At 39.8% G+C, this 16,113-nt stretch overlaps 3 protein-coding genes across 3 annotated transcripts; 2 read left to right on the top strand and 1 right to left on the bottom strand.

Moving 5' to 3' along the window:
- The first annotated feature begins 1,983 nt into the window (after nt 1–1,983).
- On the top strand, nt 1,984–7,048 carry LOC143855897 (putative disease resistance RPP13-like protein 3). The gene is made up of 6 exons (XM_077365949.1): nt 1,984–2,107; nt 2,224–3,217; nt 6,030–6,369; nt 6,453–6,511; nt 6,612–6,857; nt 6,994–7,048. Exons 1-6 carry the CDS (start codon nt 1,984–1,986, stop codon nt 7,046–7,048), a joined length of 1,818 nt encoding a protein of 605 aa, XP_077222064.1.
- A 2,889-nt stretch (nt 7,049–9,937) lies between these two features.
- On the top strand, nt 9,938–12,450 carry LOC143856722 (putative ubiquitin-like-specific protease 1B). Its single transcript, XM_077366998.1, has 5 exons — nt 9,938–10,509; nt 10,596–10,747; nt 10,818–11,225; nt 11,302–11,399; nt 11,495–12,450. The coding sequence occupies exons 3-5, from the start codon at nt 11,031–11,033 to the stop codon at nt 11,631–11,633; spliced, it is 432 nt and encodes a 143-aa protein (XP_077223113.1). The 5' UTR covers nt 9,938–10,509; nt 10,596–10,747; nt 10,818–11,030; the 3' UTR covers nt 11,634–12,450.
- Nucleotides 12,451–14,238: 1,788 nt separating this feature from the next.
- On the bottom strand, nt 14,239–15,531 carry LOC143855896 (uncharacterized). The gene is made up of 2 exons (XM_077365948.1): nt 14,755–15,531; nt 14,239–14,649 (listed from the first exon to the last, which is right to left on the bottom strand). The coding sequence occupies exons 1-2, from the start codon at nt 15,529–15,531 to the stop codon at nt 14,239–14,241; spliced, it is 1,188 nt and encodes a 395-aa protein (XP_077222063.1).
- Between the last annotated feature and the right edge of the window lie 582 nt (nt 15,532–16,113).

Below are 16,113 nucleotides of genomic sequence, written 5' to 3'. Positions count from 1 at the left end.
CTTCCTAAGAGGTCATAATGTTCAATTTGCTATTAAGATTAAAATTAGGGAAATGTTATCAGCACTACTGTATTTTGACGAGGGCACTCCTCACTTTATTAAAAGTACAGTATGGCCCACACCATAGGATGATCTAAACCATCCATTAGATGGGGCACAACCTAAATAGGTTGTGCCCCAAAAATCATTTCCCTAGGTTGATCCTAACCCTCCAATCTGAATGTCAGAGGGTTGATTTCAGATTGGAGGGTTAGGATCAACCTAGGGAAATGATTTTTGGGGCACAACCTATTTAGGCGGCGGCCCATCTAATGAACAGTTTAGATAATCCTATGGTGTGGGCCATACCGTACTTTAATAAAGTAAGGAGTGCCCTCATCAAAATACAGTAGTGCTGATGATTATTGAATACATGTGTCGGCCCCACTTTTTTTTTTTTTGGATTTCAATACATTAGGATTCTCTTCCCCTCTAGATCCTTTCTTTCAATACAGAATAATCATTTTCCTGTAAATATGGGTGCAAGTCGGGTCGTGTTGAGGCCAACCCTAACCCAACTCGAGATAGCATTCCCTCAACTCTAACTCAACCCAACCCAACCTGAGCCTCGGGTTGAGGATGGTCAACCCTAACCCAACCAGCCTCTAAATCTATCAACCCTAACCCAACCCATCTAACCCGAAATTGGGTCGGGCTGAGTCGGGTTGGTTCGGGTTCGCCATGGGCTAGACAGAAAAATACAATAACCCAAAGAAAATCAAGATAAAATTCTTGGACGGAAGTCGGGTCGGGTTGTCAAGGCCTCAACCCTAACCCAACACGAAATTAATTCGGGTTGGCTTTTCCCAACCCAACCCGAGCCAAAATCAAGTTGAACCCATTGGGTTCGGGTTGAGCCAGACCCAAGTTGCACCCCAGCAGCTTAAAATAACCTGAGTTGGCTGTCAATATCGGATTGTCAACTCTGTTCTAGAATATATGTTTTATAATTGTGATTTGCTAGGGAATTTTGCAGAAAACCATTTAAAGGGTGAACTTTGCATGACAGAACAGCCACCTCGGAAGAATTAAATGAATAAGACAAAATCTGCTGAAAAGTGAGATGTGAGGCTGTTCTCTCATGCAAAAGTCACCTGTGAAATGCCTTTCTGCGAAATTCCCTTGCAACTCCCTTTATAATTTGATAAACCAGGTTTCTTGTGTAAAGAATCACTGCTTTTAAAAACTTATACTAAGAAAACAATAGTAAAAAATAAGATATTAATATGAAGGTTTCCAATATTAAATGGAGAGGGCTGAGAGCAAAAAACCAAGAACGAAAAGCCTGTACATGCGGGTCAAATATGGAATCAAGTGAAATGATTGCATAGTTGCATATGATTAAATTTTCTTAATATGACTTTTCATCTCTGGCCTACTGTGTTAGAATATGTGAGCCTATGATTAAGTTTTCTATGGTATAACTTGTCATCTGTGGCCTATTGTGTTTGAATATGCGAGATCCAACGGTTGGGAGTATCTCGGCCTGGCCAATATGGCGTAGGAGTAGAATCTGCCAATGATGGCTACTCCGAAAATTTAACCTTAGATGAAGTGTGTTTATGTTAATTTCCACTTCTGTTTTTTTATTTTCAGAAGGGTAGAGTTTTACAATTCTTTTAGTAACATGAATTTAGTATAATAATATTAGTACTAAAGGAATCGCATCTGGGGAAGGGCATTAGATGAATTGTTAAGAATGGTCCTATTATAGACAAGACTTGCAGAGTTTGTTAAATCAAAAGGAAACTATCAGGTGCAGAAAATTTCAATTTCAAGGTTGAAGGTTGAGGGAGTGAGAAAGATTAGATGGCTTATGCCGTTATCATTAGAAGTGTATTGGAGGCATCCATGAGCTTTTTGTTTGCAAAAATAGACGAAGAAGCATCCTTGTTATAAGGAGTCCGTGGGGACATTGATGAAGTCAAACATGAGATAGTGAGCATGCAATCCTTCATCAAAGAATCTGAAACAAAGAAAAAGTTTAATGAAGGAGCAAGAAATTGGACAATGGAAGTGAGGGATGTGGCATATAAAGTAGAGCATATCATCGATGAGTTCATTTATCGTATGGAGAAGCAACAGAGATAACACCTATTTAGGATAGGTTTTCTCCTCCAAGGCAATTCACCTCCCCAAGACCATTTTTCTGAGGCATTAATTTGCCACCAAACTGCGAGTCAGTCAAAAAAGAGATTCATGACAATTTCAGAGAGGAAAAGCGATACGGTTTCGAGAAGGCTGAAGAAGGATCAACTTCAAATGATGATACAGAAAGATGGCGACATTATGCGGAATCCTCATTATTCACCGAGGAAGATGATCTCCTAGCAATCGAGGAAAATAAGGACATGCTAGTCAGATGGTTGATAGCAAAAGAAGCTTCAGTAAAGTTATATGCGGTTGTAGGAATGGGTGGTTTGGAAAAGATCACCCTTGTCACTCAAGCTTACAAGAGCCAAGCCATGAAGAAACATTTTCGATGTCACACGTGGATCTCTGTTTCTCAATCTTATCGAATCAAGGAGCTTCTCAAAAGTTTGATCAAAGAATTGTTCAAGGAGAACAGAGGTGCTGCTCTGAATGAAATTGGCATGATGGACTACCGGCAACTACTTCAAACTATCATCAGCCATTTGCAGGGTAAAAGATACTTGGTTGTTTTGGATGATGTTTGGAATATGAAGGTTTGGTCTCTATTAAGATTTGCATTTCCAGATAATAAATGTGGAAGTAGGGTCATGCTTACAACTAGACAAGAAGACGTAGCTTCTTCTTTTTCTTCTTCTTTAGGAGGAATTGGAAGCCATGTTTTCCACCTTAAGCCTCTGCACGTTGATAAGGCTTTGACCTTATTTTGTAAGAAAGCCTTTTGGAACATCCCGGAAAGAAGATGTCCGAGAGAGTTTGAGTCTCCAACTCGACACATTGTGGGAAAGTGTCGAGGTTTGCCGCTTGCAATTGTCGCTATAGGTAGTCTCATGGCACTGAGAGAGACGGCCATTCTTGAATGGCTACGAGTTGAAAATAGCCTCGGTTCAGAACTAAGCAATAATACCATATTGGAAAGATTGAAGAACATCCTGTTGCTTAGCTTCAACGATTTGCAGTCCTATCGTAAACATTTTTTCTTGTATTGTAGCATTTTTCCTGTGGATTATCAAATTAGGAGGACAAGGTTAATCAGATCATGGGTTTCAGAAGGCTTTGTAGAAGAAAGAAAGGGATTGACGATGGAAGAGGTTGCATAACACTAACTGAATGAACTCATTTTTTTTTTAAGGGTTGTAGCCCCCGGACGAAATCGCCATGCGTAGTGGAACTACAAATCGTGTCGAACAAAAATTTTCTCGTCAATTTCACCCTTAAACTTAGGATCCTATGGTCTAGATGATCTGATGGTGATTTAAATAAAACAAAAAGTTAGAATTATTACCATTGTGGCTATCCGCGATAGTAGCCTCTACTTGATCTACTCCTCGAACGGTCGCGATTGATCTTATCGCTGCAGACCCGCAAGTTGAAGTGATGGATTCCTCCAAGTTGCGCGAAGGAAAATTGAATAACTTTTATTTAATTGTGTAGGCTGATCATATCAGCACCTTTGGATGGGAAATATGAATTGTTTTTTATGGAGCTTTAATGATTTTTCCAAAAACTGCAACTAGAAGTGGAGAAACTAGAAGAACTAGAAGAGAACGAAGAGAAGAGAGGATAAATTTTTTGGGAGAAAGTTGTTCCCAGCCAAAAATCTGTAGAAAATGTTCTCATATGCGTTTATATAGTTTTTGCATTCCGCCTTTAAAGTTTCTAATTAATTCTCCTTAAAGGTAGCTAATTCAGGAAACTAGCGTTTTACAAGATTTAATTAGAAATCTTTAATACTAATTTGGACATGTTTCCCACAAGTGAAAATATATTTTTCCACTCTGAAAAACATTCGCAATTGGCTCAAATCAAATTTTAAAAACAATCTCCTAAAATCTCTCCTACATTTTCTTTTTTTCCACTTTCCCACTGCAAAGCTGCTGGCCAATTTTTGACTTCGCTTTTGAACTATTAGATGGCCGAATCTGGAAAAGTCATAAACTAGAAAGTTATAGCACTTTCAAAGTTGTTCGAAACGAGTACTTACACACTCATTTTTGGCAAAGATTTTAGCATGTTATTTAAATAAACTTATTTTTTCCCATCCAATGGGATAAAAGCTCCATCCATAATATTCTATAATTTTCAAAATACTCCTAAGTTAACAATTAACTCTTTGTGTATTTCAAATGCGTCATACGGTGTGTATACACTAAAGGAACTACGTATATCTTTTTCCTCGTATCAAATGCGACGAATCTAGTCTGTCCGTGCCATCTAGTAAATGCCGGACCCTTATCCAAAGGATATAATTGGGTCATTCGAGTTGTAAGTGGGATCGTTGCAGGAATCCGACAGTCGATCCTACAGAACCCAATGATGGGCCCTGCTGCGATCTTGCTCCGTAGTTAACAACTACAATCACATTAGATTAGTGGCCTCCATCGAGACGTAACCCTCAAGATGATCGTCAAATCATCATACCCCTAATCACATCTAATATGTGCAAGTCCCTCCTCCATTCCACATTTTTTGAGTTGAGTCCTACGGGGGGTTGACAACTACTACCCCCCTGGGCCTACTCATGGTATACTTCTAGTCAAGCAGTTAGGGCCCGCAAATGCATTTGCAAAATTATTTAAAAAACTATAAAGTATTTTAGTAAAACCTTTGATAAACCATTTATCAAATCCGCTAGGTCAAGCTATTTTATAGGCCTAGTGCTCCGAACAAAGCTGTAGATGATATTCCCGTAGTTGGGTGGAGAATTCCATGTCGGGTATCATTATTAGTTTCGTGGGTTTGTCCAAGACTCTAGTATTACCCTCTGGTGATCTCTAGAAGGACCACGGTTAGATAGGCTAAGAATCAAGGCCAGGCCCACAGACCAATATGACCCCTCAGGTCTAAGGACATGTAAAGGGTCCTATCTGGTAGAATAGCCTTACTAACTCCTGTCCATAGGCTATTCTAGTGTGATCCTGTTCAGTGCGCAATCCCTATTGTCACACCCACTCCTCTTGCTTAGGGTCTACTACCCAAGTGACTGAGATAAGCTACTTCACGACACTTGCATGCAGACAAGATTGATGCTGGTTGTGTACAGGAGAAGATGTCCAATCTCGACTCCAACCACAAACTTTTAAGGTCTGCAAAGAACCGGGATACCATATCTTCCTGCTCCTTAGGATATGTGAATCCATGAGCATTGTATTCATACTTTGCTACCTAAGGACGAATATGTGACGAATAATAAGCACATTACATACTCAATCATTTATTAACCAATAAATGTCATGAACTATTTTCTTTATTAATTTTAATGTGACAAGATATACGAAATGTACTAGCTTTTAGGGCACTAACTCTATCATATTGGTGGAAGAGTGAAAGCATGCAGAATGCACGATCTTATGCGTGACTTGGCTCTGTCGACATCCGAGAAAGCGGAAGTTTCCATGGTATACAATGGGCAAGAAGCAAGTTTGGCTTGCAGAGTCCGCAGCGTATCTGTCCATAAAATTAGTGATAATATTCCATCAAGCATGCGTACATCTTATCTTCCTTCTTTCATTTTGTTTGTGAATGCCACTACCGTCATCTACTTTGAATAAAATAACATCAAACTTTAGATTATTGAAGGTCTTAGATCTTGAGAATTCTGCAACTCAGAATGTACCAGATATATTGGGTGATTTATTTAATTTACGGCGCTTGAATTTAAAGAACACTCTAGTTTGGAAACTTCCAAAATCTTTGGGGATGCTTTGTAACCTCCAAAGTTTTGATCTCAGGGGGACCAACATAGAAGCTTCCAAGTGGAATATTAAAGCTACAGAAATTGCAACATTTGGTAGCAAGTCGGGTTACTGCTAAGACATTTGCCCATTTTCGTTATGTAGATGGAGTAGCTGGGGTGCAATTTTCTACAGGAATTTGGAAATTAAGAAGCTTACAAAGTTTTTATATGATAGAAGCAAAAGGGGAGATAGTAAAGCATATTGGGAACTTGACCCAACTAAGTTTGGAATTACAATGGGGAGAAGGGAAGATGGAACAGAGTTGTGTGCATCCTTACCAAAGATGAAATACCTTCTCGGATTGAAAGTAATGACAAAGAATGAGGAAGAAGCTCTTGACTTGGAATCGTTGCCTCCTCCTCCCCTTCTTCAGAAAATCTCGTTGTTTGGGCCTATTGAGAACATACCTCACTGGGTTGGCACCCATGAAAATCTCAAGCGAGTTTGTATTGGTCTCGACTAAGAGAAGACTCAATTGCTTTCCTAGGACTGTTCCCTAATCTTGCTTGCCTTGCTTTACATAAGGCATACGATGGGCAGGAATTGTGCTTCCATGCTGGAGACTTCCCTAAACTCAAGATGCTGTACTTGAGAGATATGACTCAATTGAATTCGGTAAGGATAGAGGAGGGAGCAATAAAAAGCATAGAAGAAATAATTCTTATCTATTGTGTGGAATTGAAGATGCTCCCTTGGGTTATTGAATACCTTAGTAGTTAGTACCCTTAAAGAGCTATATCTATGGGAGATGCCGGAGCAACTGGTAGAGGGATTACGAAAAGATGTAGACGGAGACCGTCCCAAAGTTTGTCATATCCCCATAATCCGACATAGAGTTTTGAAAGAAGGGAAATGGGTTGTTGAATACTTGTCCCTTGTCGAAAGGATGCCTTTTTCAGAAAATAAAATGAGAGTGCAGGACTTCAAAGGGTAAGTGTTCGTCAAAATGCTTTCACCATATTCTTTTTCTTATTTTTTTTTATCATTTATATTTTATCCAAAATGTAGATCAGGGTATTCACGTAGTATTCGAGAAGACATTTTATACTTTCCTATCTATGTGCAGCTTGAATTTTCATTCGAAAGAGGTAATTTCATCTGCAGCTACTGTTTGGGCCTAAAGTGTTCCTACAAATAAGTGGTGAAATACTCCTTCACCATTTTTCATCAAAATTGCCAAACTGCTTTCTATTTGTAGGATTATTATAATGTTTTCCCCAAAAGCCTTGTATTTTCAAGCATGGTTTTAAATTTCGACCAAAATCCGAAATTTCGGGTTTCGGTCGGGACTGACACCGAAACAGCTAATACCAGACATGGTAATTTATTTCGCCAAAATTTTGAGAATTTCGGTAGAAATTTCGATTTCCTGCAAGGTCTAAAATTTTTGGAAAAAAATATATTTATTCATTATTTAATATTTCCCTGAAATTTCGGGCGAAATTACCGAAATTTCTAGCGGGATAAAAAATTGTGTTTTTTATTTCGTCAGATTTCGAACGAAATTTCGATTTCGGTGGGGTTGGAAACCGGTACCGAAACTGAAATTTAAAACCATGTTTTCAAGGGGGCAAATCCCTCTCGACTGGTTGGAAAACCGTTTGATTGGTGGCAGCAAGTTGCTGCCACCAAGAAGCAGTTCCATAACTGCCGCTGTACTTACAAAATTCTCTAAACAATTTTTCTTGCTTTTGAAAACAATCTCTAATGTTTGACGCCTTGTTTTAAGCTTTAAAAGCGCTGAATAATTTAAAATTTCTCACATTATTCAATTTAAGTGCAATTTTTCTGAATCAAACCTATTTTTTTCTAAATTCAACACGAATTTGGAAAGTAATTTATTGACTCCTCATATATTATCTATAAATAATGTTAGAAATTTAAAACTAATGAAAGCAACATTGTGGTGAAAACTGAACTCAAATCCTATTCCAGCAAACACGTGCACTTAAAAATCCTTTCATACTATTAAGGGGAAATGACAAAAAAAAAAAGGGATTTGATATGACAATGACTTGGCAATTGAGGAGAGTTCGAAACTACCAATCCCGAGTGATGGTGACCGGTTTGTGTAGGTTTAGGACAAAACTACCCTTAAAGTCATTCAACGGTTTTTTACACTTTTTACTGTTTGCAATTGCACATTTCATTTTCACCTCTCTCTCTCTCTCTCTCTCTCGCCAGCCCTCTCTCGCCGGCTCTCACTCGCTCTCGCTAGCCTTCTCTGGTGTGATTCTCTTCGACTCTCTCTCTCACAACCGTCTCTCTGTCGTCGGCACCCTCTCTCTCCGGCCCTCTCTCTCTCTCTCTGGCAGCCTCTGATTTTGAGAGGACCTCCTTTTCACAGGTTAGTACTCTCTCCCTCTCAGTTGTTTTTTGAGATTTTAAGTTAGGGTTTTGAGAAAATCAATTTACAAACAAAAAATTAGGGGTTTTGAGAAAACCAGTTTAGGAACAAAAAATTAGGGTTTCTGAGAAAATCAGTTTAGACTCAAACAAATAAGTTAGGGTTGACACTCTCTCTCTCAGTTGGAAAAATCAGAGAGAGAGAGAGAGAGAGAGAGAGAGAGAGAGAGAGAGAGTAATCAAACCCCTAATTTAAACCTCTAATTTTTTTTAGAAATCTAAGGTTTAAAGCCCTAAAGTTTGATTTAAACCCCTAATTTTTTTAGAAATCTATGGTTTAAAGCCCTAAAGTTTGGTTTAAACCCCTAATTTTTTTAGGAAACCTATGGTTTAAACCCTAATTTTCCCCTAATTTGTCAGAAATTATGGGTTTAAACCCCTAAAGTTTGGTTTAAACCAATAATTTGTTAGGAATCATTGGTTTAAAGTTGAGAAACTCAGTTTAGAAAACCCTATATTTCGAAAAATTGGCAACTAAACCCCTATTTTTTTTATAAATCTAGGGTTTAAACTAATAATTTCTCACAAATTATTGGTTTAAACCTCTAAAGTTTGGTTTAAACCAATAATTTGTTAGAAGTCATTGGTTTAAACTCCTCTCTCACACTGTCACTCTCTCCCTCTCAGTTTTAAGTTACAGTTTTGAGAAAATCAGTTTAGAATTTTTCCTATATTTTCCCAAATCAGTTGAGTGAACCCTATAGTTGGAAAACTCAACAACTAAACCCCTAATTTTTGTATAAATCTATGGTTTAAAGCAATAATTTCTCACAAATTATTTGTTTAAATCTCTAAAGTTTGGTTTAAACCAATAATTTGATAGAAATCATTGGTTTAAACTCCATTTGTCACAAATTATTGATTTAAATCCCTAAATCTTGAAAAATTAATGGTTGAAACCAATAAGTTGTGAGAAAGCATTGGTTTAAACCCTTAAAAATTCGGAATCAGTTGGTTTAAACCCTTAATTGTTCTAAAATGTATAGTTTAAACCTATAAGTTCTCACAGATTAGTGGTTTAAATCCCTAAATGTTGAAAATCAATGGTTTAAACCAATCATTTGTGAGAAATCATTGGTTTAAACCCTTACTATTTCTGAAATTAGCCCCTAAGTTTTGAAAAACAATGGTTTAAACCAATATTTGTAGAAATCAGTGTCTATAATCCCTAGTTTTTGGAAAATATATGGTTTAAACCTATAGTTTCTCAAAAATTATTGGTTTAAACCTCTATGTTTTGAAAAACCTATAGTTTCTATATGGTTGGCATCACAGTTAAGAAGAATCTTGGGTTTTCATCCGTAATGGATCAAAAGGGTAAAATTCTGGTTGTTAAAGAATTTTGGTAACAACTTTGTTAATTTTTTTCCTCAAATTCTGTCTGAACAGGTCCAAATCTGATTAAATGGATTGGATTCCATCTTTTCCACATAGTGATTATCTTGTCAAACCATGGTAATGCCTCCGGTTATTCTTTTAAGGCTTGTTTTCCATCTTTTCCACATAGTGAAAATGTTGTATATATTTGATAATTTTTTATTTTGAGGCGTCTTATGCTACGTCGAGATGCTGCACCTCCAAGTTTCTCGACTTTTTCAAGTTCCTGAAGTTGAGGAAAGTACATACCGATATGCTAGAGAGAAGCCCATTTGGGGCCTTGCTTAATCTTGAAGGTGTCAAATTGCACAAGGCAATATTGACCGTCCTCATGCGATCCTGGATACCCAAGTCGAGGGCATTTAAAATAGGTGGCATATTAGTCCCCTTTGAGGTCAGGGATTTAGCATTGGCATTGAGCCTAAGCCTTATAGGGGATAGAATACAGATAGACTGGCATTCGACAGAGGAGGTCGAAGGTTGGAGGTTTGCCGGTGCTCGGGCGAGATTTGGTGAGATTGCAGATGTTATCAGGGCAGATTCCAGATCGGATAAGATTGCATCGGTCCAGGCGACAGTGAGACATGTGTTGCTGCTCCTGTGCTGCGCTGTTCTTTTTGCCCGGGCTGACCCTGTGGATCACAGGATGAAATCCCTCCTCTTCCCTTACTTAGGAGTAGAGACCATGGGAAGAATTGCTTGGGCATACCCCGTCTACGACTTCCTGGTAGAGTCATTGGATTCATATTCCAAAAACGGGAAGACGGGATATATCACTGGATGCTCTATTGTGCTACAGGTAAATAGTACATATATTATATACATTATTAGTCTTTTGTAAGTTTGGTTATATGTTCTCTAAATAATGTCTGTCTTCATTCTAAGTGTGTCTATTCGAGCATACTACCTTGTGGGCACCTTTAGCTCCAGATGCACATCCACGCCTGTTGAAGTGGATCACAAGGATCGAAACACGGAGGAGTGACCAGGCAGCCCTTATCAAACAGATCCGTGATGGGAGGCTAAAGAAGACCCAGGTTAGACCTAGAGCTTCTGTACTCCCCTAGTACTCATTTATTCTAACCGAGATTAACTATTCGATTTCAGGTTGTGAGGTGCCTACTACCTCTTCCTCGAGAAGAGGGCCCCCTATTCGTCGCAGCTCCTCGAGAAGAGGCCTGATATCTGTCGCGGCAGATGAGGTCGAGGAGGCTGGTACTCTAATGGGAGAGTAACGACATCACTCTCTTTCTTGCATAGGGTTGTTATATTCAGGTTATTTAAATTTCATTAATTGTTCGTAGGTTGCTAAGATAGAACATGTCAGAAACGAGGAAAACGTCCACGACATTCCCATTTCAGAGGGTCTCGTATCCGCCGCAGCAGATGAGGTCGAGGAGGCCGGTGCATGTCCCTCAACATTGGATTCTCCTGGTCCTCGATATGGTGGAAGAGAAGTTCTACATCTTCAACTCCTTGAAAGATCAGGTCTTCTATAGAGATGTTGTACCATTGGTGAGTTCGGGTCCCACCTTCCTTGGTTATATTTCAATGTATATAAAATCCTTAGCCTGTATGGATTATTTTATAGATACAATACCTTGAAGGGCTATACTTAAGTAGGTGGGAGTTGGATGTAAGCAAGTTTAGACTGGTAGAACACGAGAAGAGGCCCCTACAACTCAACGGGTATTAAATTTCATTTAAAATCAGTTTGGAAGTTTAAATTCATTGTGGGAGAGAGTGGTCGATGATGTGTTGTTGTTTTGCATCAATGATTACAGGCTGTTTGTGCTTAAGGAGATGGACTACCTGGCACGTGACATTCCGGCAGAGTTCACTCAGGCAGATTTAGAGCTGATGAGAGGACAATTGTTGGAGGACTTCTTAGAAGGCCGGTGTGGCACGGTTGTGAACATGTAGGAGTTGATGAACTGGTAGGCTTCGCGAGGATGAATTCCATTTGAAATGAAGGTGTGTATGTTAAGTTTGGTATAAGAAACAATCTCCTTTCAAATTTTTTTCATCATTCATTCTTAGCCACTTTTTCATCCTTACGTGATTCGTTGCATGCGTAGTGATGGTGTAAATGATGCGATTCATTTCAAAATATTTTTTTTAGCAGATATTCATAATTTCATTAATCCTGTTACTATTTCATCTTCAAACTGTGAACATGTAGTTGTGGATTCAATTCACCATATGAGAGTGCTCTCATTCTTCCATACTCTTAATTGGCCCCAACCAAGCTAGAGTTACAGGCCTAATAATTCTCTTTATCTTTTATATGATTGGGGTGGTTTATATTAGTGTTGTATGGCATTTGGCTAGTGTGGTATCAGTTTTGGAAGAGGTTTATGGGATTTCAGCTATGAAGAAGAGCAGGGCTTTGATTAAGGGCAAGACATGGGTTGCTAGTGCAATTTTTGTTACCCTTAATGTTGTTTTTGTAGGGATTAATGTATGCTTTGGGAAGTTAGTTGTACTGGTAGTTCCTCAAAATGTTCAGTGAGGAAAGCAGTTGCTTGATGTCGTGGCTCATCGATTGCATGTAGACAATAGTATGGAACTCATTGGGAAGCTTCTGTTTTGGGCTGAGAAGGGCCCTGAGGTGGCGAGGACTGTTCGCCTTGTAGGGCAGGTTTTAGTAGACAACTGAGAATGCCTTACGACAATGGAATCTCAGTTGGCCGACCCGGATTTTTGTGTTTGTAAGACTAAGGCATTAAACAAGTTGTAAAGAGCAATGTTTGTATGTAAATACTGTGCTTTGTGTAGCACATGGAGATGTAATCTTCCATGATATATATGATATGTCTGTTCTTCAGTTTGGTTGTTTTACTTCCTCTTTGGATACCATCAAAACTGTTCCTTGTTTGCGAATAAGATTATTCTAATTTACTCTTATTTGCAAATCAGTCTATTCTAGTTTAGTCTGTTTTGCCAATAGGACATTAATTCCGTTCAAGAATAATAAGAGACTATTGTAGGACATTAATGCAGTTTGCACCATCTGTGGGTTGCACTTTGCACCATCTTAATATAAGTTGTTTATATTAATTTGCACCATCAGCCCACCATCGGAACTCTGAGAGACCCTCGGAGCTCCGTGCACTGTTGGATAAAACTCTTTCTTGTTCATGAATTTTGCTAGTATCAGTTCCCCTTGAGTTCGATAAAACTCTCTCTGGTTTGCAGCTTCAAGTGCCAATAAGACAACAACTTATAATAGTCCAACATTTTTTGAATGATATATAGTAGTCCAAGTTTTGTAAGGCATAATTTACATGGATAATGCATACAACATAATGCTAAAAATTCATAGCCATCTAGTTTGAAATCAGCTTCCTTGGGTATGTGAGAGGGGCATATATCCTCTGAAATTTGTAGTGAGCGTCGATGAAATCTGTAGTGAGTGTCGCCTGTTTCTTATTCTCAAAAGCAAGTGATGCAGCCATCCTTAGTAGAGCGGAGCCAGCTATGCGCCCCAAAACCATTGGATTCATGACCCTAAACAATGAAAGAACAAGCGCAAGCAACTCAGAAAATGGGATATTGATCAAGGAATGTAAAGCAATACGTAACATTAAGTGAGGAAGCAATACACACGTTGACTGCAATACATACATAATCGAGGAGATCCATAGATGCTTACTACATTGACTGCATAAAAGAATGACTCCTCTAGCTTTGATTTCTTAAATCTTGCAGTTTCAGCATTTGGGAACAGAGCTTTATACCCTTAATTCTCTCATAGAAATCCAGGTCCCTTCAATTCAAATGCTCCCAAAAATACAAAAAAAGAATCATACTTAACAGAGAAACGGAGGTAGGCAGGATACATCGGGCCTGCAATATAATTTACAAGAATATATTAAAGCTGGCAGGGGTTGTATCGAGGATCATAATATAAGAGAAACACAGGTCCACCTCATACATACCGGTTTTCCATTGGTGCGGAAGGCCCGATTGGAGCCGCGTCTGGGTGACGAATTACGATGGGTGGATTCTTGCACGATCGCTTTTTATGTCCAACTTGCCCGCAAGTACTGCACTTATGATGCACTCCTCTTTGCAGCCCTCACTCCGTTCTCACTTTTTTGGGTGGCTGTCGTCTAACTTTTGGCGGCAATACCAACGGCAAAGGATGGGTAGGCTCCGGCCATTGCGATCGGTCTAACGTGGAATAAATTGCTCCATCGTAAGTCCTTTGATACGTATCGGCCTGATACCAATCCTCGCAGTAACTGTATGGATCTCGGTGGTCCAGCCCCATGGCTGCGATCGCATGGGAGCACGACATTCCCATCGTTTGGAACAAACGACATGTACATGTTTTCTTATCTAAGTCCACCTCATCAACGTGGTACTTGGACTTTATCTCATATACGGTCCAACCACACTGGTGCGCCATATAACCACCAGCTAGAATATGTTCATCGGCCAACCAGGATTCCGCGTTTGCTGTCACACGAGTCGTCCACTTGCTACTTGCCTTCTGACGGAACTGAAAGAAGTCAGAAAGTTTTCATCTTGTAAGTTCGACAAGTGCTGCAATGGGCAACTCCCTTGTGCCCTTTAAAAGTGCATTGAAGCTCTCAGCCGTGTTAGTTGTTAGCATGTTATATCTACAACCTTCAAAATGCGCGCTGGCCCAATTTTCTTTAGGAATCTCCGATATCCATTTCTCTGCGCTTTTACTCTTACTTTTAATACTCTCCATTGCATCTTTAAAGGCACCCTCCCTTAGGGAATATGCAGCATTCACAAAGAGTTTATGGAGATCTTCACTCTTAAATTTTGCATGGAAGTTGGCACCGAGGTGATGGATGCAATAGAAATGGTGCGACCTGAGCAGAGCTTCCGCTACGGCTCTAGGCAACCCCTTCATCCGGTCAGACCCAATCGTGATGACATCTCGGCCTGCCGTCCCAAAATTCTGATGGAACAAATGCAGGAACCATACCTAGCTTTCATACGTCTCAGCCTCGACTACTGTAAGTGCCAGCGGGAATAACCCTCCGCTGCTGTCTATCCCAGTTACGGCTAGTAGAGTCCCCCTGTACTTCCCCCGCAGATGGGTCCCGTCAATTAGGGCGAGGGGCCTAACTGTTTGGTTGAACGCACGTATGCTAGGGCCAAATGACCAAAAGAAACGCACAAAAGTATCATCCCCTCTTGGCCGTAGCTCTCGAGATCGGCATAACCGCACTATTGTGCCAGGATTCCTTCTTACCAACTCATCAGCATACGCAGGCAGGATGCGGTATGACGCCTTGGCATTCCCGAACATAATTTCGTGTATGATCATCTTCGCCATGTGGGCTTTCCGATACGAAATTGTTATTTCCCACTGGACCTTGATGTACTGTCTTATCATAGGAGCCCTAACGTCTTCTAGGCTTTTGAATAAGGCTAGAGAGCATTTAGCAGCCCATTTTGTAGTGGCCATGGGATGATCGTTCCCTTTCATTGTGCTTGAGTATGTGTGCTGGGGGATAAATGTTTTTACCTTAACATAATCTGTATAAGTGGTCCCTGTGATACGCCATGGGCAAGTACGTTCCTTACATCTAACGCCGTACTTTGTGGGATTTGTCTCTTGTGGGACATACACGAACCAATGCCGGATTGCGTACTCTCTGACTTTCTTCTGAAAAACTTTAAGATTTGGCAACATTGCCCCGACCTCAGGTCCCATGATCACATTTAGTTCATCACCCCCTACAACCATTTCATCCGCTTCCATTGGCTGCCTTGTATAGGTATTTCTCAAAGCATCGCCTAGATAATTAGTAGGTTCATCCTCCTCGTCACCCATCTCATCATCATCACCGAAGTCCTCTTCATCATCATCGAAGTCCTCTCATCTTGTATCACTGAATTCCTCATCATCGTCGTTATTACTGCCATCGTTCGGTCCAATCGAATCATTAACATGAATATCACCTCCAAAATTCCTAGACAACACCGCATCGTTTCTGCCTAGTTGGGTTCTCGCAAACTCAGTCTCAGTTGCATCGGTCTCATTCAAATTGGGATCTTCGAAATCCTGATTCAAGTCCACTTCGTACCTGCAGATCGGTTGCCAATTAGAGATAAAGTAATTGATTTAGAAATGAAACGAAGGAATATGAATCGCACCCAACAATTGTTCAATACTATAATTTACCGATGTATGGTATGAATACCGCAAAGCGTTCTTTTCTCTTTTCGAGCAACGATCGATAGTCTCGGTGATGCAGGGAGCGCGGGGACGGTACTAATATTCAACCTCGAAGCCTCTGCAAATGAGGAAGGAATCGTTGCGACACCAACGTTCTGGTTACAGATATGATCTTCATAAGCTTCACTTAACTCAGCTTCATATCTGTGCAAAGGTGAATAAGCATAAAGGGAAGGC

This window comes from Tasmannia lanceolata, unplaced genomic scaffold (assembly GCF_043159265.1).
Source record: "Tasmannia lanceolata isolate RefF3 unplaced genomic scaffold, GAP_Taslan_0.1 ptg000023l, whole genome shotgun sequence".
NCBI lineage: Eukaryota > Viridiplantae > Streptophyta > Magnoliopsida > Canellales > Winteraceae > Tasmannia > Tasmannia lanceolata.
Note: the sequence above shows the minus strand (reverse complement) of the source record. Positions and strands in the feature narration are given on the sequence as shown.

What these genes read in the sequence shown, in the direction of transcription:
- LOC143855897 (XM_077365949.1), top strand. Translation starts at nt 1,984, where the DNA reads ATGCAATCCTTCATCAAAGAATCTGAAACAAAGAAAAAGTTTAATGAA. An exon ending in TATCAAATTAGGAGGACAAG is followed by an intron (nt 3,218 to 6,029) that starts GTTAATCAGATC and finishes TTCGTTATGTAG; the next exon opens with ATGGAGTAGCTGGGGTGCAA. An exon ending in AGAGTGCAGGACTTCAAAGG is followed by an intron (nt 6,858 to 6,993) that starts GTAAGTGTTCGT and finishes ATCTATGTGCAG; the next exon opens with CTTGAATTTTCATTCGAAAG.
- LOC143856722 (XM_077366998.1), top strand. Translation starts at nt 11,031, where the DNA reads ATGTCAGAAACGAGGAAAACGTCCACGACATTCCCATTTCAGAGGGTC. An exon ending in ATAGAGATGTTGTACCATTG is followed by an intron (nt 11,226 to 11,301) that starts GTGAGTTCGGGT and finishes ATTATTTTATAG; the next exon opens with ATACAATACCTTGAAGGGCT. An exon ending in AGGCCCCTACAACTCAACGG is followed by an intron (nt 11,400 to 11,494) that starts GTATTAAATTTC and finishes CAATGATTACAG; the next exon opens with GCTGTTTGTGCTTAAGGAGA.
- LOC143855896 (XM_077365948.1), bottom strand. Translation starts at nt 15,531, where the DNA reads ATGGGTGACGAGGAGGATGAACCTACTAATTATCTAGGCGATGCTTTG. An exon ending in ACAGGGGGACTCTACTAGCC is followed by an intron (nt 14,650 to 14,754) that starts GTAACTGGGATA and finishes TTGTTCCATCAG; the next exon opens with AATTTTGGGACGGCAGGCCG.